Below are 24357 nucleotides of genomic sequence, written 5' to 3'. Positions count from 1 at the left end.
TTTTTTTAAGATTGTGAAGTAATTTTCATTATATTCTATAAATGCTGTGTGTGTGTGTGTGTGTCTGCTTGAATACTTTGTGTGGATTTCTAACCTTTTTGGTAAATCTCAAAATCTCCCCTCTAACCTTTGCATTTAAAGGCCGGCTCTGAAGACGCGTCCTCAGTAGATGTGATGGTTCTGGCTTTAATTAGTACAGCCTGTATTAGTAATATCAGCTATTCTTTACAGGCTATGCTAATCTATGCCAGAACCAGCAATGCTTTGGAGACGACTTTAACCAACTCTCTGTTGTGTGTGTGTGTGTGTGTGTGTGTGTGTGTGTGTGTGTGTGGGGGGGGGGGGGGCGGGGTCAGAGCACAGACTCAGTGTTTGCTTTTAGAGAAAGTGTTGACGAGCTTTTATTCTGGATTTACTGGTCGCAGCTGATTCTCACTGGTCGGCAGAGTGTGAACACAGATTCTTCACCCAGACTGTTCACTCTCGCTGGAGAGCTGGAGAGCGGTTAGAGGGACACAGTAATGTTTGGGTCTGGTGGAAATAACGTTCAGTGACAGCCTGTAACCAACACAGCCTGTGTGTTTCCTGTCTTTTGTTTTCCTTCAGAATATTTTTAACGTTGCTCAGATGTGCGTCTCGGGCGCTCCGTTATGAACACTCAGATGCTCTCAGACCTCAGATGTTCTCATCTTTACATCTTAATCTTTTCTGTTCTCTTCATCTTCATATTTACTCTCCTCTTCACCTTCATTTTCATGTTCATCTTTTTTTTCCTGTTTATTCTCCTATTAATCTTCATCTTCCTCTTCATCTCTACATCAGGGGTCCCCAACCACTGGGCTCCAGTAAAAACTTTTATTTTGAACATGTAAATTTGAATTCATGAGAGTCTCCTCTGAATTTTATTTTGAAATATGAACATCGCTTCAATCCGTGTTTCTGACTCGTGCTAACATGTGGTGACTGGCTATCTAACCTTAAAGCGATACTTCAACAGTTTGGCAAATTGGCCCATTTAGCGCAATTCATTAGTCATTTCGAACAGTGTACTTACTTTTTTTGTGAGGGCGAGCTGTTGTTTATTCAGAGGTGAGTCGGGGAAGGTTTTCGGGACTGACACAATGGAAGTGGGTGGTATTTTTGTTCCCCCTCGTCAAACTCATCAAATACACAATCCAACAACCCCAAAACACTTTGATGGGCAAATTATAATCCGCACATTCACTACGCTGTGGAACACCAACAAATCATATTGTAGCGTTACGACACTGAAGCAAATACTGGGAACTACTTTTTCTTTTGAAATCACTACGCCCAGACAAGTAGTTCCGTCTTAGCAATCTTCGCATAAACAACTCAATCTGGTAATTTTGCATTAATATTTCACAGCGTAGTGAATGTGCGGATTATAATTTGCCCACCAAAGTGTTTTGGGGTTGTTGGATTGTGTATTTGATGAGTTTGATGAGGGGGAACCAATATACCATCCACTTCCATTGTGTCCGTCCCGAAAACCTTCCCCGACTCACCTCTGGATAAACAACAGCTCCCCCTCACAAAAAAAGTAAGTATACTGTTCGAAATGACTAATGAATTGCGCTAAATGGGCCAATTTGCCAAAATGTTGAAGTATCGCTTTAAAAATTTGAACATGGCTGTGGCTGCTGCCATACTAATAGGAATGAAAGTGCACAGGATAAAATAACAGCTGTATATATGCATAATAACAACAACATTATATGCATACAAACAATATATGGTACATGTAACAATACGTAGATATGATGCTTTACTATTTTGTCGTGTATGATCTCCCTTTACACACCCTGCTGCCAGTTTGTGGAAAAATGGTGCTGCTGAAAACTAGTCAGTGGGACCCCCCCCCCCCACCCCCCCCCCCCCCCCCCCCCCCCCCCCCCCCCCCCCCCCCCCCCCCCCCCCCCCCCCCCCCCCCCCCCCCCCCCCGCTGAACTGATGTCTGGCAACAGGTCTGGTTATAACACTGTTTCCGTTACTGACAATAATATAAGGCACAGTTCCATTACTAGAATTCACCACTTTCAGTTTGATTTTCCCTCCTCCGGAGTCCAGCTGAGCTGAGGGAAGTTTGATTTCAGAAAGAAGGAACTGTATTGATGCAAAATGCATCATGGGGCATCACAGACATACAACCATAGAGAGATGTATGTCAGTGAATGTAGAAATGCTATCTACAGTTACAAATGAAATGCGACTGGTGTCTTGTCTCATACTGTCACGCAGTGACAATTGAATAAATTAGATTAATGTGGTGTTTCCTGTTTGTAATTTATTCTGTCAAGAATTCATTTATTTCATTAATCATTAACCTTTAAAACAAAGGCTTCTTCCTTTTAAAAGGGAGATTTTCCTTCAGACACTCGTGACATCATGACATCATCATCCAGTTTGCACATCTGCTCATTTGCATATCTAGGTCAAATAAATGATGATGTCATTTAAACTGATACATTGTTGCAACTCCTCAGTTAGGAAAGTTCTAAATGACATCATCATACACAAAGAAGGAATGTACTGTGCAGACATAGAGCCCTGATCATTAGAGCAGATAGACATACAGCCATAGAGCCCCAATCATTCAAAAAAAATCATGTTAAGTTTTTAAATGACATACATCTACTGTGTTTTACTATTCTTTCACAAATGTAGAAATACTATCTACACTGTAAAAAAAAACATTTTGTTTTTACAGGAAAACGCTGGCAGCTGTGGTTACCAGAGAATTCCTGTAAAATATACAGCAGCACAGTAGATAACTTTACAGACACAATATGTAAACTGATTTACAGGAAATGAATTCACAGCTGAATTAACATTAAAAAGCTGTTAATTTTGCAGTACAGAACTGTTATTTGTTTACAGTAGTTTGCTGTAAAATTAACAGTGAAAACATAAACCTGTTTATAAAATTTATAATAATCTTCTGTCAAAATTACAGTCTATCTCAGTAATAAACATAACAGTAACTGTATGATATATTATGGTACTTCAAAAATTAGAGAATGAATATTCATTCATTTCCCAAGCCACTTTTTAGGGTCACAGGACGAGCCAATCCCACTACTTCAGGAGAGGGGAAGGTTTCATCATTTTGCCACCGGGCTGACACATGGGGACAGACTCACACACATTCACTGGAGGCGATTTAGGATCACCAATTAACCTGGCATGAATGTTTTTGGATATGGGAGCCAGAATACTCAGAGGGGGTCCAACACACACAGGGAGATCATACAAACTCCACACAGGAAGGCCACCAGCCCCAACCGGTAGTTGAACCTGGGACCTTCTTACTGTGAAGCAAGAGTGCTAACCACTGTGCTACCGTGCAGACTGTCACAATTTTAGCTCGCTGTTTTAGGATACGCTCATGCATTGTACGCGCTCCCCTTGCGCTCCAAACACTCAATCGATATCAATAAATAACAACGGCTGATATTATGTCATTGTGAAATATCAGTTTTCTTTAGATCAGCAATATGTGGACCATATTTTAAACATGTTTTTCCTGTAGAAATGACAGTGTACATCATGCGGAATGATGAATGGTTTTCTCCTGTACACATCAGTGGAATCTGTGACTTATACTGAATAATACTGCAGATTTTAGGCTTATAATCCACTTTTGGCTTTATGGTATTTTCTCATAAATTTTACCGTTTTTTGAAGAAATCACAGTAAAATTGTGTTTTTTTTAACATATTGCACCTGTAAAATTACAGTTGTGCACTGTTTCTTGATTTACAGAAATTCAGTTTTTTTACTACGGTGATACACAATTTTGGAATTGACGGTGCTTTGCTGTTGCTTTTTGACAGTTTTTACTGTATTTTTTAGAGACATTTTTTACAGTATACTGTTACAAATGAAGTTTGATTGGTGTCTTATTGTCACAGCAACATTTCAATATGTGAACACTTTTTTGAAGCAATACAAAAGTACCTTCGCCGAGCAATTTGTTTCTTTTAAAATATTGTCAGTAAGTCAGTTACTTTTTTGAAGAAGTAAGTACTAATTACTTATGAAGTAACAAAGTCACTTGTCCAGCACTGGTCACATACAGCTTGGCTTTCTGAAACGTCCAAAGTGTTCTGATTTCAAAAACACAGGGAGAGTTAACACAAACAGAATAGTTAATATATTTATTTATTTAACAAAAAATGAAACAGAAAGATTCCATAACCTAAATGAGGCCAATGCTGTGAAGCTGGATTAACAACCCTGGGACATCACTCTGTGGCTGACTTACCCAGACATTCACAGTCCTTGATAATCATAATATAATGAATCAGATTATAAACTCTGTCATCGCCTTTCCTGTGTTGATTGGTGCGTGTGCACATAAAGGAGGTGGAGTTTGAAGTCTGATCAATCACAAACAGAGCAGCTTCCTTCACCATGGAGGAGCAGATTTTTTCTCAAAAAAATGTGAAGAATTGAAATATCATCAGGACAAAAGAAACCCTGCTACTGCAACAAAATCCAGGATGGAACACTGGACTGACGGAACACTACTGATTGTGTTAATGTGTAACTTGGTGAGATTCTCCAATTTTAAGTGATGGACAATGTAAGAGGACAGATCTCTGACCACGCAGTTTCCGTTTATTCAAACAGACATTAGGAGCAGAACTGCCTCAGTGTTGTTTAGTTTAGATTTTAGTTTGGAGCAGAACGTCCTGCGTTTCATATATTTAAGTTTCTGCAATTCTTCCATGTGTGACCATTATTACGAAGTCCAAAAACTCCTTGTTAAGCCCAGGGGTTGAGACACAGGATGAGAAACACCCAGAGATGCTTAAAGGCGCTATCCGCGACTTTAATTTAACCACGACGAGAAGTCCATGCTACATTTCTGTGAAAAAAAAATCACACATAGATCAGTGTGTTTTGGATATCTGGCCCCGCAAAGCGCTGCCTGAGGATTTAGCGTGACGCCCTCTCTGCTCCACTCACAGCGCGGCAGCAGCAGGGGGGCGGGGCGGGGGCGGAGCCAGGCCGTCTGCAGCGTGCACGACACCGGTAAACAGACCAGCATGGAAGCCGAAGGAGCAACAAGCTGCTTTCTGCATTGAACATGTAGTGACAGGGTAACATCTGGTTTACTGAGACGAAGCGGCCATTTATTTTGAACAAAAAAGAGTCGAAGTGGCTTCTGCTGTGTTTCCTCCGGAGGATTGTGCACGCGTACGGGACGTGCACGTAGCGTCGTGCACGCTAAGTGGGAGCAGAGGGAGGGGGAGTGGGAGGGTTTTCTCAATGTGAGGAACCAGTCAGAGAGCTTGGGGGCGGGGCCAACATTTCAAACTGAAGTCAGGGCTCAGAATTGTGCAGAATCACGGAGAGCTCCTTTAAATCCCTATTTATTGAGGGGCTATCTTGGGTTGGAAGGACCTTGGGTCCGCCAGGTGCTCCCTATTTTCACAGAATGGGTTTGAGGAATGTTCTAATTGTTGGGGAACTACCTGTGAAAAGTCTGATTATCCCCAAAACTGATATATGTCTAATTACTGAAATTATCCAATAGCATTTACACTAATGAAGCAATGAGCAGTTTTATGTATCAATTATTTTGTGGGAACCTCAATGAACATTTTACTACCGATGAAAAATTTTCCTGGGGGAGGTGCATGGTCAGACTGATTCGGGGATAGTTTATTGCCAAACAGATGGAGTGGCTGTGTGTGACTGGAATGTTTACCATGTTCGTATTGACAATAACAGCAATGACAACAGGATCATCTGAGGAAACAGAATATGAAAGACCACAATAAACAGGACCAATATTTTTGTGATGAGTCTCTTCACTTTGAATTCTTAACTTAACTCCCTCTGAACTGAAGTTTTGGTTTCCCTTTCAAAATGACTTGTTCTTTCTCTTTGGTTTCCTCACAGATTTCCACTGACCATCATGAACCAAAGCTCCAGATTTGATCCCGTCCAGTTCTTTCCTAACAGCTCTCAAGGTACCAAAGACCATTTTAATCTTACTATCAATCACTCGAGTGAAGGATATAATGTGTACATAAATGTGTACACAAAAATCCTGCTCAGGAAAAGTGAAGACAGAACCAAAAAAAGCAGACATATTTATTCCCTGCTCCTCAGGAGGGCTGAAAATAAACTCTGCCAGGTTCTCTGCCAAATAAACTCAACCAGGTTCCTGGGGAACTTGACTGTCCCAACTGCAGGGCCACTGTGAGGGCTCTGCCAGGACCTAGGAGAGTTCACCCTTTCCACGGTTTCGCGGGGCACCGGACTAAACTCATGCACCATCCTGCTCTCAAAAAGTCTTTTGTGGCTCTTGGTAGCCACCTCGATCAGGTCATCCATTCCAGAAAGTCCAGAGGGGAAAGGTGGTCCAAGACAGACTGCTGAGGAAAGCACTGGTGAGACTCCAGGCTCCGGCGGTTACCCGCTGCTAACTGGACAGTGAAGTCTACGATGCACCAGGATGCCTGCTGGAGGTTCACCAGGATTCTGGTACCGTCTCTGCCAGATGCGGCGTTGAAACACCTGATTGAGGGCCTTGGTGAAACTCTGGAGGGTTGTGTGTAACACCTCCCATGCCTCGGTGGGAGGGGATATACACTATGCAGGGGTGATTCATCAGCAGTGGGGGGCTCAAACAGTAGTTCACACTGGGTAAGGAATGGCCTGCAGTCAGCTGAGTCACCAGAGAAGTGAACAGGGTTAGCCAGACGTTCACCGTGACAGGCTGCAGGCTGGCTGACAGGCAGAGGAAGGATGATATTAGCCTGTCTGTTCGTGAAGCTGGTTACCGGTGTGACCATCGTGGTAATGTCGGACTTGTGGCGGTCAGTGATGCTGTGAATCTGGCAGGGAGCAGCCAGAACCCAGGATCTGAGTCCACCCGGTCCATGGTGCAAAGGATGAGAACAGAAGCAGATTCAAACACTGGAGTGCGCAGCAGAGTATTTTCAGCACCCTTCAGCCTTTCAGCAGGTGAAGGCCTTAGAGAAGCTCAGGTCAACAGGCTGAGGCGAGGAACGAGGAGAAACCCAGAGTGTCAACAAACAAGGCATGAAATTATCACATTAATTATTATAACAAGCACATGGGAGAGCAGGCTTTACAACAGCAGGGAGAGAGGGAGACAGGTGGAACACATCGAAACAACCCGGCAGACAGGGAGGACAGACAGGAAGGAACAATGAGACAAGAAGTGACAAACATGACCTGAACTAAAACATATGAGATAGAAAGTGACAGTCAGGATGTAATACATCTGGCAAAGCTACAGAGGGAGACATGGAATCGTGGAATTAAGACATGGAAATGATAGATGCTTGTGGTTTCTGAAAGTCTTTGGCTGCTTTTACATCAGGATAGTCCGGGACTCGGTTCTCCTGGGGGGTAGGGTGAGGATTTTTCCCCTTCCTTTGGTTTGGCTTGCTGCACACGGCACTCTTGAGAGCGGACCAAAGACACGGACAGCATCATGAAAATGCAACTACTGTTTTGGGGCTGCTGTTGGCCAAAATCAACACAGACCAGACGGCAGAAGAAGAAATCCGCCTCATTTGATTGGTGCAGACTGAAACCAGAAGTCCTGCCTCAGCAGCCAGGCTCATGGCTAACCACAAACAACCATGATTTATAGTCTTCTGACCATCTATCAATGAGCGCCTGCTCTTTGTCACCACTTTACATCTGACCTCTGACCTCCACACGGTTTCTAACTCTGTCTTGGTGCGTCTGCTTCTCCTGACTCGTGCCGTTGGCTTTCTTTGTTGTGCTACTCAAATGCACTGTGCCCCACATCTCGTCCTCTCACTGCAGCTGTTGGATAGTCTGCTAGGAAACTGGACAGTCCGCTCTGAGACTGGGCTTCTCAGAGGGTCCAGAGTTTGCCTGAATGATCAATCAATCAATGTATTTTTGTATAGCCCAGTATCACAACAACAGTTGCCTCAGAGGGCTTCAAGATGTTACATTGGTTGGTAAAAATAAAAACAGTGAATAAGCATAATGTTAATATGTCAAATTCACAGTAACGAGACAAAACGAAGGAACCACCGCCTTAGACCCTCACATCCGGCAAGAAAAAACTCCAAAAACCCAGTGGGAAAAGAAGAGATCTTGGGGAGAACCACAGTATGGAGGGATCCCTCTCCCAGGGACGGACAGCTTTGGCAACAGCTAGCATGAGACAATAAGAAGTAAAGCCTCGGACTATGTTGAGGACAGTCCGTTGGACGGTCCAGCACAAGAACCACGGATCCCAGAAGTAGAACCGAAGCCAGTCCACGGGCAGGACCGACAGGAGTGTCCTCCCGGTCCGGACGGAGCTTGTTCGTAGGCCCTCGTAATAGTGGAGTCAGCAACTGAAACTGGAGAAGACTCCCCCTCGAAGGGGGGGACAGCAGGTGAAAAGCAATGAACGGACTAAAGGGAATAACATTCAGACATTAGAGGATAGGGCTCAGTGCACCGTACTTCCCACAGCATTCTGGCTCCTAGGGCAGCTTTTAATAATGATGGTTTAGAATCCCTAGCTGACCTGATCATAGGCTGCATCGAAGAGAAACGTCTTGAGCCTAACCTTAAATGTGGAGACTGTGTCTGCCTCTTTGACACCACTTGGAAGCTGGTTCCATAAAAACGGTGCCTGATAGCTAAAGGCTCTTCCACCTAGTGTCCATTTAGAGACTCTAGGAGTCACCAGTAACCCTGCATTTTGAGAGCGAAGTGCTCTGATTGGTTGATAAGGCGTTAAAGCATCTTGGAGATAGGTCGGAGCCATCCCATTTAGGATTTTGTAAGTGAGGAGAAGGATTTTAAATCTAACTCTAAACTCGACAGGAAGCCAGTGAAGAGATTTTAGAACGGGAGTAATGTGTTCACGTCTTCTAGTTCCAGTTAATAATCTGGCGGCCGCATTTTGAACCAACTGAAAGTACTTTAATGCACTTTTTGGGCAGGCTGCGAGAAGGGAGTTGCAGTAGTCCAATCTCGCAGAAACAAATGCATGGATGAGTTTTTCTGCATCGCTTCTAGGTAGAATGTTTCTTATTTTAGCTATGTTGCGCAAGTGGAAATATGCTGTTTTACAAGCCAGGTTGATGTGTGCTTTAAAGGAGATATCCTGGTCAAATAAGACCCCGAGGTTCCTCACAGTAGAGGAGGAGGATACACTGACGTTATCTAAGGTGATAATCTGTTCAGATAGACACTCTCTCAGTTTATGGGGGCCTAGTATAATGACCTCTGTTTTGCCAGGATTCAGACGGAGATAGTTCGTAGTCATCCAGGGTTTAATTTCTCTGATACAGTCACTGAGTCTGTCTATTTGATTAGTTTGATCAGGTTTCATAGATAAATACAGTTGTGTGTCATCTGCATAGCAATGAAAATTGGTATCGTGACTTCTAATTATGTTCCCTAAAGGAAGCATATATAACAGAAATAAAATTGGCCGAGCACGGACCCTTGAGGAACCCCATAACTGACCTGGGAGCACGGTGAGGACTGTTGGTTAACGTGAACAAATTGGTACCTATTAGATAAATAGGATTTGAACCAGCAGAGGGCTTTTCCTCTGATGCCGACCTCACATTCTAACCTCTGCAGGAGAATATTGTGGTCGATTGTATCAAAAGCTGCACTGAGGTCTAAGAGAACCAGGACTGAGACTAGACCTGCGTCAGCCGCCAATAGCAAGTCATTAGTGACTTTAACTAACGCAGTCTCAGTGCTGTGATAAGCTCTATATCCTGACTGAAATTTCTCAAATAAACTATTGTCCTGTAGGTGGCGGCAAAGCTGTTTAACCACGACTTTTTCCAGGACTTTTGAAATAAAAGGCAGATGTGATATCGGTCTGTAGTTGGCTAGAATATCAGGATCAAGATTAGGTTTTTTCAGCAGTGGTTTGATTACTGCGAATTTAAATGACTGTGGCACATAGCCAATTTCTAGAGACGTATTTATTATAGTTATGATCGTATTTAAGATAACTGGAAGAATATCTTTGAAAAGCTTAGTTGGAATTGGATCTAGGAGACAGGTCGAGGTTTTAGAAGACATTACAATCGAAGTAATCTCAGCCCCATCTACTGATGAGAAACTAGTATTTCAGGTATTTCAGGTGGAGGCAGTGGCTGGATTCCCTGAGCTTGATCTGAGGAAAGCGCTTCACTGATTTTACCTCTGATGGTTATAATTTTATCATTAAAGAATTTAAGAAAGTCATGGCAGTTTAAAGATTCTGGGATTACTGGTTCCACTGCAGTATGACTGTTTGTCAGTCTGGCTACAGTGTTGAATAGAAACCGAGGGTTATTTTTGTTTATTTCTATTAAACGAGAGTAATATAATGTCTTGGCTTTAAAAAGAGTTTGTTTATAGCTTAGCAAGCTACATTTCCAAGCCTTCAGAGATTGTTCCCATTTAGATTTACGCCACAGTATTTCTAATTGCCGAGTTTTTTGTTTGAAATGAATGATCTGGATCTGAGTTCAGAGGAGCTTCCACACATACATAAATGGAGGATTTTCCGAGAAAATCCTGGTTTGGTCTAAAATCCAGATTTTACAGGGCTGGTGTGAATGTCCTGCTCAAGGTAACATCAGTGACAACAGCAGGAGGCACCAACTGCTGGTCCTCAGAGAGGAATAGTTCCATGCAGTTTCTTGAAAGTGCAGTGAGTTTAATTCCTCTGATGGTGCATGGGAATGCTGATGGTTAATAGTCACTGTAATCATTGCTTGATAAGAATAAGCCAATGAGATGTGTGAGGTCTGTGTGTGTGTGTGTGTGTGTGTGTGTGTGTGTGTGTGTGTGTGTGTGTGTGTGTGTGTGTGTGTGTGGTGAACTGCTTGCCCGTCCAGGTGGAACACTGACCATGTTTGCATGGGCCCAGAAGTTAGTTATCAAAGTTGAAATCAGTTGAGTGTGTATTTTATTTTAATTACAGCCAGACCACTGACCCTGCTGCTACCTGATGTCGTACAGCCAGTGCTCTCAGCATGTACGTAAAGGGAACTGAAACGGGATGGGTTACATGCAGAGGATAGCCTCAAGGGGATCAACAGTCGAGTCAACTTTATTTATATAGCAATTTAAAAACAGATGTAACAAAAAGAAACTGCACACAGACATCTATTCCTACTTCTCCATTCATGAATCTGTTTCTTCTAACAACTGTAAACATCCAGAGCATCTTCCTTCCAACAAGTGATGAGAACTTCCACCCCCTGCTCTCAGGACCCTTGCTTGCAGGCACGACTCCTCCACTGTCAGGACTGGAAGTGGATACTTAGATTTAAAGAATATACATGAAAACACCGGAAGCATGGAGTTCTCATTTTCCCTGTGGAGTGTGGAGACAACCAGGTGAGTAAAAGTCAAGTGACACCTTTTTGCTATACGACGAAAAGAAAAACAGCCTTTATTCACTCCAACATTGCAGTTTTTCTGCACATTGCCCTGTGAACGAATCCAGTTTGGGACTTTATGGTAGTTTCTAACATTGTTATTGTAGTTAGGCTAACGGTGGCGAGCGCTAACCAGGTTCACTTCACTGAACTCTGAAAGCTTTGTGCCTTATTTAGATGTGTCTACAGGATTACCTTGACACCTGAAGGCTTTCACTGTTATTCACAGACGCCTTTTTTTTTTTTTTTTTTTTAGATTTTAGATTTTATTTCGGTCATAGTATAAAATAAACAGAAAAGTACTAAGACATATATGTATATATGGTTAACATTTTAGCCGAAGCTTATTTAGACCTTTACCTCACCGTGAAAAAAGAGAAAAAAGAAACAGTATACAAAACATTTGCGTAGAAATGATTCAGTCCTGAATCATGAATAACGTCTCATGAAGTCGTCTCACTTTAATGTGACTTTTCCCTGCTGGATGTCTAAGAAACCCTAGTCGCTCTATATTTTAGTATCATTTTGTTTGACTTATCACAACATGATTTGTCTTACAGAAGCCCTGGACGTTGGTGATGACGACAGACGTCATTCTGGAGCCTTTTAAGCTCTTGTGTCTCTTCTTTGAAGACAGTATGAACCAGAGGGTCCCTGGCATCCCGCCAGTGCAAAGAGAAATAAACAGTTTGAACGTTTGTTTTGTCTCTCCTGTTTTCTCCTGGAACAGAGGTTATTAGCTGTCTGGGTCATGTAGGTATTCAGTAATGAATTCAACACACAAAACTACGTTCACCAGCCCTTAACCCTCCTTTGGCAAATCCTTGTGGTCCAACAGCTCCAGGTAAGAACAGCACGAGCTATATGAAGGAATCATTGAATGAATTATGATGAGATTTAAAAATTGTAAACACATAATATATGCCTATATAAAATATTATAAAAGATAAGTCCCCAGGGCTCTGTCCTCGGTCCAACCCTCTTCACTATCTGCATGCTCCCCCTCGGCCGTGTCGTCAGCAGGCATGGAATACAACTCCACTGCTATGCTGACGACACTCAACTCTACCGCAAGGTCCCCCCCTCCTCCACCCCCTCCCCCCCCCCCCCCCTCCACCCCCCCCATCCTCTGTAACTCAGCTGGACTCCTGCCTGGAGGAGATGAAGGCTTGGATGAGTGAAAACTTCTTACAGCTGAACGGCTCCAAAACAGAGGCCATTCATATCGGCACTCCTCACCAGCTCCGTTCCTCCATCATCTCCTCTGGCTCCTTTCTCAGCCACAACTTTCCCCTTTCTCCCTCCGTTACTAATTTGGGTATCAGGTTTGACCCCCATCTCAGCTTTGATCATCATATATCTCACATCTGCAAAACCTCCTTCTTTCACCTCCGTAACATTGCCAAACTCCGGCCATCTCTGTCCCGTCCCGCTGCAGAGAAGCTCGTCCACGCCTTTGTCTCCTCCAGGCTGGACCACTGTAACTCCTCCTCCTCGGGATCCCGGGCCGGAGCCTCCAAAGGCTTCAGTATGTTCAGAACAGCTGCCCGGGTCCTGATGAGGGTACGTAAACATGACAACATCACCCCCATCCTTCGCACTCTGCACCGGCTTCCTGTTCACCTCCGCATTCAGTTTAAAATCCTTCTCCACACCCACCACTGCCTGCACGGTGCAGCCCCCGCCTCTCACTGAGCTCCTCCACCCACACACTTCAGCCAGAACCCGGCCAGGCCAGCTGCACCGTCTGCCCCGCCCAGGACTCGGCTCAGGACCGTGGAGGACAGGGCCTTAGAGGCTGCTGCTCCCCGTCTGTGGAACGCCCTGCCCGACCACCTCGCGCTCCACAGACGGTGGATTCCTTCAAAAGAGGTCTGAAAACCTTTTTACTTCATACTGCCTCCCTGATTGATTTTACTATTGATTGCCTTTACTGTATTTATTGTCTTACTGATTTTTATTGTCTTTATTATTGTTTTATTGTCTTTTTGATTGTACACATTGAGATTTGCCCCAAATGTAATGTGCGTTATAAATAAAATCCATTATTATTATTATTATTATCATTATTAAGGTTCAGAAGTGAATCAATATGTAAATGGATCCAGCATAGCGGGAGGCTGCATTTACAAAAATAGTAGTGCTGAAGCAAAGAACAGTCAGAAATGGTTTAAGTGTTGAAGCATTTTACCATCAGACCTCAGGGTGCATTTACACAGATGCATGTTTAAAATGAATATATTGTGTAAATTAAAATAGCAGCTGTCCTTTAGCCAGTTAAAAGAAAATACTGTCTGCAGTAAAATAATGCAGTAATGAGTAAGACACTCTTAAGGGGATCATAACAATAGCATTACTCTAGTTTACATTAATCCTAGTTTTTATTTTCATGTATCTGGTTTGTTTTTTATGTTGACCCTGATTTTCTGGAATTTCATCTAGTTGAAATGGAGACATATTGTTGATTTAAAAAAATAATTTTAATTGAACAATATGCATAATTCACATTTACATCTGTGGACATACCCTGCGACAGACTGGAGAACTGTTTGGCTCCGGCCCCCCGCGACCCTGAAAAGGATGAAGCAGCTTAGAGGATGGATGAATGGGATGGACATTTAGACATAAAATAACCAACAAGAATTTAAGTATGGTCACATTGAAAACTAGAAAACATGTAGGCTGCTTGTGGTTTACTCACTTTAAAATAAATCCCAAAAAAGTAAACCGTATTCTCATGGGGAAAAAAAAAACAAATACATGTGCTTCCGATATTTTTGCTATTATTTTGAAAGGCTTCATATCAACTTCCAGTCCTGAGAGTGGAGGAGTCCTCACAGTGGAGGTCTGCCAGGAAGTCTGCTACCAGACTACCTTGAGAATCCATAAAAACAGGACTGAATCACAGTTACTTGACGGACCGGCAGCCGCGGTCCAGTCGGTCCAGAAGGTCGTTCTCACCGTCAGAGATTCCATCCTCAGACTCATCCAGTCCATGTGTCCTTTTTTAGGCACTGAACTTGAAGTGTGTGTGTGTGTGTGTGTGTGTGTGTGTGTGTGTGTGTGTGTGTGTGTGTGTGTGTGTTCCCCTCTTCAGGCAGCTCTGTCCAGAAGCTGTCCCTCTCTGTGGACGGAGGTTGGAAGCAGCAGAATGCGAGTCATTACTCGAGGCAAAGAGCGAACTTCAGTAATTCACCAGCGAACACGACGCTGGAGCCGCCCTCAGAGGAGTTTGATCCTTTAGGAGGACACACTGTCTGGCAGGTAACCCTTCTGAGGAGTCCACTTTATCTCTGTCCTCTGTTCACTGATTCCAGACACTACTTTCATTCACAGTCAATCAGAGAGTTCTGGACCAATGTTCAGCTTCACTCTGCACATGGCTGTTCTCCAGCTCCGGCTGCTTTATCATTTCTAAACTGAACCTGTTCGATCTGTCCTGTATAATTAATGACCTAATCCTTAGTCTTGGTCGCTGTCGACACTTCAACACTGTAGCCAACTTTTTTTTCATATTAAGAGACATATTTATTTTTGTGCATGGTAAGGGTTGTTGACTTAACTTATTGTTGTCAGCCTTCAGTTCTGCTCCAGCTTTAGCAGTTTCTTGAAGCTTCACTTGACACCAGCTGCTTCTTGCACTATGGACAGATTAGATTTGAAGGATTCGTCAATCACGTTGAGGGACATACACGTCTGGTATACCACAGCACTGTGATTCACACCACCTGCGGTGTCTCAGCAGTCCGCTGAAGAAGGTTGCCAGATCTGTCGTTATCCCCCTTAAACAATTTGAAACCCGTTTTTATTTTTATTTTATTTTATTAAAGATTGGATCCCCATTAGCTGTCACCACGGTGACAACTAATCTTCCTGGGGTCCATAACTGCATAAAACAATTATAAATAAGAACATGAGTAAAGTACACAAAACAGTGAACAGAATGGATAAAACAAACACTCATGAAACGCAGTGCATGAAGACCATTAAACAATTGAATACAGGAAAAAGAAGTAAAGTAAGTATATACACACAATTAAATAGAAGACCAGAAAACCAGATAGAACAAGGCAATGATACAAATGAAACATTAAACAAGAACTAAGAATGCACCTACAATGCAATCACGCTTTGAAGATTTTCGTGACCATAGTTTTAAAAGCTTTTATGTTGTTCTCCTTTCTTAACGTTAAAGGTAGACTATTCCACAGATCCGCTGCCCTGGACATCACTGTTCTCTGCATTGCCCCAGATTGAGCCTTTGGAAGCGATATGTAACCTGCCATATGGCATCTAGTCAAATGAGAGTGGCGATCATGAACATAGATAATTGTTTCATACAGGCCTGGGTTTCATTTTTATCCATATATTCTGAAAAAAAAGTTCCAAGATTCCTCTTTAATCTCTTCTCCACATGTAGCCATGACAAACACTGATGCATATAGTCAATATGAGTCTGAAATGGGTGACGAAGAACTAGTCATGCAGCTTTATTTTGCAGCACCTGTAGTATATGCATATCTTTTTTTGTGGTACCCGACCATATGACTGAGCAATAATCCAGATGAGATAGAACTAAAGACTGAGTGACATATTTAACTGATGATTCTGTCATAAAATAAGCACATCGTCTAATGGCAGAAAGAGCTCTACCCATTTCTGTCACAATCTTTCCAATGTGACTAGTCCAGCTCAAGTGATCATCTATAGTTACACCAAGGAGAACAAACTTTTGCACCTGCTCCAGGGGTATATCATTTACGGTGAGGGACAAAAAGTTTCTGTTCTTAGATTGCTTCCTAGAGTCCAGAATCATGCACTTCATTTTGCTAACATTTAAAGCTAGTCTGTTAGACTCCACCCATTCAAATACATGGTCTAAATCACTTTGAAGCACATTATTCAAAATTTGCAGGTTCTCTGAACCGTAATATATAGTTGAGTCATCAGCGTACATGGCTACATGGGATCTATCTAAGATGAAAGGAAGATCATTTGTAAAAATTGAAAAGCACAGGGGACCAAGGCAGCTACCCTGAGGAACTCCACATTCTAGCTTCAGCACAGAAGAAAAACTACCATTGAAGTATACTGACTGCGATCTATTTGTTAAATATCTGTTAAACCACTTAAGAGAACAAGCAGAAAAGCCATAAGCAGACAGTTGGTTCAGCAATAAGTTGTGATCTATCACGTCAAAGGCAGCGCTGAAATCTAAGAACACTGCACCAACATAATTTTTTGCATCAAGTTCACCTAGGCAATCGTCTGTCATATGGACAAGTACAGTGGAGGTAGAATGGCTGTCATGTCTGACCGGCATGCTGAGAATCAGATGTAAAATTAAAATTCTTAAAATATTGTGATATTTGTACAAATATGAGCTTTTCCATAATCTTGCTCAAAACGGGCAATATCCTCATGGGTCTGCTATTAGTGCCACTAAGAGCCAGCTTATTATCCTTAGGTAGGGGGATGACTTTTGCCAATTTCCAAGTATTGGGCAACAAGCACTCTTTTAAACTCGAATGAAAAATGTGACAAACAGGCTTGGCCATTAATGAGATCATTTTCCCATCTAAGTAGTCCAGCCCAAATTGTTTGTTATTCTTTACTGATTTCAACAGTTTTTCTACTTCATGTGGGTCTATAGGATCAAATGAAAATGTACAAATTTTACCTTTCATTATTTCATTATTTCGTTTTACTCAATGGAAAGCAGCCCAAACTGCCATCTCGGTTGAAAATGCACGTTAAACTTGTATTTGTATGATAAAAAACACATCATGAACACATAATCATTTCATCAACCCGTCCGACGTGTTCAAAAAAGAAGCTTGATTTGGCAGAAACCCGCCCAATCTGGCAACACGGAGCTGCTCCGGTCACAGAGCTGTTTTCAGCCATGTCGGTGTCGTTTGACTTTTCAGCAGTGATAAAGTACAAAAGCGTTCATTCTTCTAAAGCCTATAATGACTCCATGACGTTGTTTGTTCCTGTGCTGGACCGTCCAACGGACTGTCCTCAACATAATCCTAGGCTTTACTTCTTATTGTCTCATGCTAGCTGTTGCCAAAGCTGTCCGTCCCTGGGAGAGGGATCCCTCCATACTGTGGTTCTCCCCAAGATCTCTTCTTCTCCCACTGGGTTTCTGGAGTTTTTTCTTGCCGGATGTGAGGGTCTAAGGTGGTGGTTGCTTCGTTTAGTCTCATTACTGTGAATTTGACATATTAACATTATGCTTATTCACTGTTTTTATTTTTACCAATCAATGTAACATCCTGAAGCCTCTGAGGCAGCTGTTGTTGTGATACTGATTGATTGATTGAAATTGATTGATTGATTGATTGATTGTTCTGTATTCTACCAGAAGAAGTAAAAAAATAGAATAATACGGCAAAAACACGACACAGATTTTATTTTGAAGTCACTTATTTTGGAACACGTATCGCGTTTCCTTCCGGCACCCGACTTGCTTCTGTCTGAACTGACGTGGTAGGGCTGCGGCACGCGGAAAAATAGGGTTTTTGCGGAAAGAGACCGGAGCTCCGCAGAGGCTCCGGAGCCGGACCGGAGCCGGACCGGAGCCGGACCGGAGCCGGACCGGAGCCGGACCGGAGCCGGACCGGAGCCGGACCGCGGCCGGTGTGCATTGGGGGTAAGAGACCAAAAAAATATGTTTTAAAGGACTCCAGAACACATAAAGAAAGTTTAAGCCACATGCTTTATTTTCCCAAAATTAACCAAAACCCCCGAAACAGTAAGGGCTCACCAGCCATGCTGTCGCTCCCAGCATCTCCCTGTGAGCCTGCACACACCACCAGACACACACCACCAGACACACACCACCACACACACACCACCAGACACACACCACCAGACACACACCACCAGACACACACCACCAGACACACAGCGGCAGACACACACCACCAGACACACAGTGGCAGACACACACACACCACCAGACACACAGCGGCAGACACACACCACCAGACACACACCACCAGACACGTTCCCTTTTAGTACGTGAACAATCCAGGGGTCCAGGGCCAGGTCCAGGGTCAGAGGTGACAAAACAAGTTAAAGTCTGAGTTTGGGGCGACAGTAGCTCAGTTGGTAGAACGGGTCGTCTCATAACTGGACGGTTGGCGGTTCGATCCCCGCTCCCGCAGGCGTAAAACTGTCGTTGTGTCCTTGGGCAAGACACTTCACCCACCTTGCCTAAGTATGGAAGTAGTGAGAGTGAATGGGTGGAGGTGGGAGGGGCCGATGGCGTCAGTCTGCCCCCCCAGGACAGCTGTGGCTACAGCAGCAGCTCAGCTCCACCCAGTGTGGAGAGGATGAAGAATGCAGTGTGAAGCGTCTTTGAGTGTCCTGAAAAGCCCTATATCAAACCAATGCATTATTATCATTGTGAATGAAAAACCAGAGCAAAGATAACATCAGTTTTAGAACTTGTGTCAGTGATGAGATGATTATTATTATTTTTTTTAGATAAGCAGAATTTTCAGAGCTGAAGCAACCGCTTTGTGAAGACTGCAGCAGTGATTTCCACAGGGGAGTCGAGTCTTCCTCCTGCTGTAAGCTTGAGAGGGTCGGGTGGTATTTGCTCTGTCCAGTGTGACCTGCTTCACAGCTGTAGTATGTGCTAGCCTCAGTTTTGATAAAGCAGATACAGAAGATAGATCTTGGGAACTACGTGGTATTATTGGGTTTTACTCTGGGTACTCTGGCACGATTATGTTGTATTTGGTCCTAAAGAAATAAAATTGAATTGAATTAAACTGAACTATGAGCTGAGACCTTTCCAAAGCTCTGAGAGCCAGAACAGTGGCACTCCTGTTGCTAAAGTGTCCCACAGCAGCACCCAATATGAACATCTCAGCCATACTGTACTCTGGAGTCAACACGACTCTCTCCAGCAATATCATTCTTAGAATTGTCACCTACCCTTTAAAAGCTTTAGCTTATGTACTAAATACCCTGTTGGCTTAATTTTCCGTCTACTATTTTCCCTGCAGGTCATCATCATCGTCTTCCTCACTGGATCCCTCTCTCTCGTCACTGTTGTTGGAAACATCCTCGTTTTGGTGTCGTTCAAGATCAACAAGGCTCTGAAGACAGTGAACAACTATTACCTGCTGAGCCTGGCCTTCGCTGACTTAACGATCGGCACGCTGTCCATGAACCTGTACACCACCTACATCATCATGGACCAGTGGGCCCTGGGGCCGGTGGTCTGTGACCTGTGGCTGGCTATAGACTACGTAGCCAGCAACGCCTCAGTGATGAACCTGCTGGTCATTAGCTTTGATAGGTAAGATTACTGGACTTCATAACTGAATGAATCGCTGTGCTGAGTTCACCTGCTCTGTTAAATAACACACAGAACGTTTGAATCAACAGCTGCATCTCATCAACAGATACAATTACTGCTTGACATGTTTTAGAGTTTGAAATCTCTATCTGGCACTGCCAACTGTCTTTGTCTTCAAACCGACATCCTGTAACTCTCAGTTCCCATCTTCCCTGCTTTAAATGCACTCTACCACCATCACATGCACTCGATGTGACACTTTGAGAATCAGGCGCCATGTTGCCAGGTGTAATTTGAGTTGCATGATGCATGACAGAAAGCAGCTGGTCATGAATGTTTTAATCAACTTTCTCAAGTGAAAATGAAAACATACATTTTACTGATATAGCAACTTTTTCATTGCATTCAGAACAAATTAACACACACACCCCTTTTTCAAGCGTGAAACAAGTTTCCAGAATTATTGCCAGTTTATTTTTATTGCCAATTCAACCAGTTTAGGACATGTCCAGAACATATCAGTGAGGTACAGCCTAAAGAGCTTTTCTTTTCTGTGGAGAAGCTTAAACTGTATCAGAGAGAGTCAAGCACAGCACTTTCCTTTTTTTTTTTTTTTTTTGTCTGCATATCTGCTCTTACAGGGACATCAACCAACCATGATGTCCCTGTTCAGGCTGCATGCTATTTTTTCTTATTCGACTGTGACCATCTCCTGCCCTCATGGCAAGTAACTATCAAGTTTATCTCAAGCTGTTTCCTACATTATGCCATTGAGGGCTGTGCACACCCAAGTGAGACATAAAACAAACACAGGACAGACAAAAAGAGAGGCATGAACAGTGTTCTGGGAGAAAGGTGCATTAGATTTATTTGTGCTCTGTGGTTCACACCTTGAAGCCAGTTACAAATCCAAAACCTTCCCAAACACTAGATACTGCAGAATCCCAACCAGGTCAATCAGGAAGCTGTCAGGAGACCAGAGGAAGTAAAGATGAAGCAGAGTGAGATCCAGCAGACACTAACCAGCAGCCTCCACTGACTCAGCAACCGGGGATCAAACCTACTGAGTCCTGGTCGATGTGGTGTGGTGGATCTGGCATGCATGAAAACCTCCACCAAAGTAGGGAGCCTCTCCAGCCCAACGAAGTCCGTACAGCCGTCCCGCGGGGGCCAGCGAGCCAGCCCAGGAACCCGGGACCCCCCCCCCCAGGAACCCGGGACCGCCCCCCCCCCCCCGGCACAGCCAATGCCCCAAGGCCCGCGCAGCAGAACGAGTCATAGCGTATCGACACAGCTCCCCACTGGCCCACTGCCACACCACCCCCGAGACCACCTGGCCGCCCACCCCCACCCGCCATCCCCCACAACCCAACCCCCCCCCAGCCCCCCAGCCCCCACACCCACCCCCCACCCCCCGACACCCCCTGACACCCCCCGCCATCGCTCCGCACCGCACTTTCCAAGAAGTCATTAGAAAAGTTGGTTTAGAGTTCTTAACCTGTTCTGATCCTGCTTGTGACACAAAATTCAGCAAGAAAGAAATGTGGCATTTCAGTCGTGTTTTAGCATTAAGTGTTGGTCATGGGACTTTGCGGAAATGATGGCAGTCCAGGGGCTCAGATGCAGACAGGAAGAGGAAGTGAACAGAGCAGGTTTTTTTGTGTCCAGAGTCTAGTTGGGCGTGATCTGGGAGCTGGGAGCCTGGAAAGCAGCAGTTGGAGAGGCGTGCGTAGAGCAGAGATGATCCGAGGCGAGGCTTCTGAGCAGTCCAGAGTCGGAACCGAGTCAGTCTGAGGCGGGCGGCCGGCTGGACGGGACGGCGGGCTGAGTGGGTCTCCAGACTCGAAGCAGAGAACAGCATTAACGAGACATCAAACACTGAGAACGTACAAACGCACATCTAACCCACTGTAGAAAGTCAGGACGCCATTTAAATAGTGGCGATGAAGAAACACAGCTGAAGCCCATCCCAGTGATCAGCCGGTCCCACACTTCCCTAAACAGCCTTCCCAGCACCGCCCACTGAGAAGAGAGAACAAAGCAGCACACAGCGCCCCTGAGAGGACGCTGATGTGACAAAGCCAACCCAAATAATGTCTTGTTCAGACGTAAAATGTGCCAATTACAATGGAGTTGGATGATCTGCCTTGTTTCAAAGCATCTGATAGGAGTTTGACCATATAAACAAACCGGAGTGGGGACAGTGGGCACCTCTGATGCAACCCTGTAAAGCGATAAATTAAATAAAGTTTATTTCATAAAGTAAATAACAGTTCCATGTTCCTGTTGGTTATTACAGTTGAAGGACAGTGTGAAGAAAGATAAAGTGATTCACACTGAGCCTACATTACTCTCCTTTCTGCTGACCTTCCTGTCTTGTCTTAGGTATTTCTCTGTGACCAGACCTTTGACCTACCGGGCAAAACGGACCACAAAGCGAGCCATGACCATGATCGGACTGGCCTGGTCCATCTCTTTCATTCTTTGGGCCCCAGCCATTCTGTTCTGGCAGTACATCGTTGGTGAACGGACAGTCCAGCCAAATGAGTGCTACATCCAATTTTTGTCTGAGCCAATCATCACATTCTGCACTGCCATCGCTGCATTCTACTTACCTGTGACTATCATGGCATTTCTGTTTTGGAAGATCTACCAGGAGACAGAGAAGAGAAATAAGGATGTTCAAGGACTGAAGGGATCTGGGGCAGGAAACAAGTCGAACCAAGCTCAGAATCAGGGGACTGATGGTGGGAGATCGAGTGGAGAAGGCAGGACAAACAGCCAGAAGAATTCATCAGCCATGCTCCGTCAGATGAGCTCACAGAGCTGCAGCAGTTATGAAATGAACCAACAGACCGTGGAGAGCAAGGACAGCGTGAGTCTAGGAGGACCAGCAGGGCCAGCAGGGCCAGCAGGGCCAGGAAGATGTGGGTCCTGCTGCCTCCGGTTTGAAGCTCTTATACCTGGACGACAAGCTTCAAAGAAGTCCTTCAACACCACCATGTCGACGGTGGGAGAGGGAGACCAGAGCAGCTGTGACAGTCTGAACAATAATGAAGTCACTGGGGATCCGTCCGGGTCCGATGCCGAAGGGGAAGGCGCAGACTCACCAGGCTCTCCAACAGGTCAGACATGATCCTGAAAAGACTTGCATCATCAATGTGTGTTACTGGAATAATGTCCTAATGTCTGAGGTTGCGTGGGTGTTGAAAACACTAGCCTTGTTGTGTCTCGGAGCTTTTCCTCTTGTAACCTGGCCGGGTGGTGGAAAAACCAGACCAGGTCCAGTGGTCCACTTCTTTTGTATTTTCATGTGCCAAAAATTACAAAGAGCAAGTGTCAGAAAGATGCTTTGGAGTTTCCCCAGCAGCAGAGCTTTGGATGATGTCTTCAGGGCGCCTTGAACAGATTCCACTGAACTGGGTAAAACCAAAAAAACTCCATAGGTGGAAAACATAACTTTAGTTCATTAAAACTATGCTCAAAACCTCCACAATAAAGCCCCTTACAATAATGTAAAGGAAAGAAAACTCAAGCTAAAGAATAATCCAAACAAGACGCCTAAATGGACTCAAATCTGGGCAACCATCCACTGCCTGCTCCCACGCTCGGTCCCGTCTGGAACCTGCTCCTTTTCTGTCCGGTCCCCTGGGGAATCTTTTGGCGGGACACCACCTGTCCTCACAAGAGCAGAACGTGAGTAAAAATTCACACACACACGCTGGTCACATCCACTGCATGCACACCAACACCTAAAAGTAACAGGCATATACTGCACACTTCTCATTTGGTAAATTGTTGTATTTGCTTCCGCAGGCCAGCCGCCGCCATCACCAGAGGTGGCACACCCCGACCGAACCTACAGGCAACAGCAAAAGCTTAAAATAAATAATTTAAATTGACAATCGTTGTGCCTTTTTTTGTGTGTGTAAATAGCCTCCTTAAAAGTGTTGTGTCCGTTTGAAAGTGCTCAGTGTAAGATGCAGTGTGACATTTCCTGTAACTTTGTTCCTTACATCATGTCAGAGTCTGATGTGTGAGGATGGATGAGAGAGAAAGAGGGAATGGAGTTACAGTCTCCGCTTCTGTTGACACAAATGTGACAAAGTCCTTGAAACTTTGAATTGCTGAATCTCGTTCAAGTTGTCAGTTCCGCCATGAGGCTGTCCTGTCTGATAGTTTGTGAACAAGCTTCTGGTTCTCCTCAGTCATTTAGAATGTCAAGACATGAGCCACAACGTCAAGACAAGCATGCGGAAAATCTGAGAAGTTTCTGAGAACCCTCGGTTGAACCCTCGACCAGTCAGTCAGCTGAAGGCTGTGAAATGAATGGCTGACTGAAGCAATGATTCAGCTTGCTTCATGCACCTTGATATGCTTCATCTATTTGGAAAATGGTGCCATCAAGCGGTTGGCGTGCTGCACCACCAGTATATCTTCTGAGAGGTATTTTTTGGCTGGTGTTATGAAATATAACGGAGATAACTGCTGCCTTCCATTCAGTGAACTATATTGGCTCACCACTGAAAACTCTGGAACAGGAAGTCGATTCAAGGCTGAGTCACCACTGGACTTGTTAATGTTCGCTTACATGTTGAG

At 44.2% G+C, this 24357-nt stretch overlaps 1 protein-coding gene across 1 annotated transcript in view; it reads left to right on the top strand.

The window, feature by feature from the left end:
• chrm3b (cholinergic receptor, muscarinic 3b) overlaps positions 1 to 24357 on the top strand; it is a 37035-nt gene that overhangs the window by 11198 nt on the left and 1480 nt on the right. Inside the window, 3 exon segments of the mRNA XM_030097574.1 lie at positions 14536 to 14702; positions 19463 to 19758; positions 22144 to 22883. Of these exon segments, the coding sequence (XP_029953434.1) occupies positions 14536 to 14702; positions 19463 to 19758; positions 22144 to 22883 (1203 nt within the window).

The sequence above is a fragment of the Salarias fasciatus genome, chromosome 8 (assembly GCF_902148845.1).
Source record: "Salarias fasciatus chromosome 8, fSalaFa1.1, whole genome shotgun sequence".
NCBI lineage: Eukaryota > Metazoa > Chordata > Actinopteri > Blenniiformes > Blenniidae > Salarias > Salarias fasciatus.
Note: the sequence above shows the minus strand (reverse complement) of the source record. Positions and strands in the feature narration are given on the sequence as shown.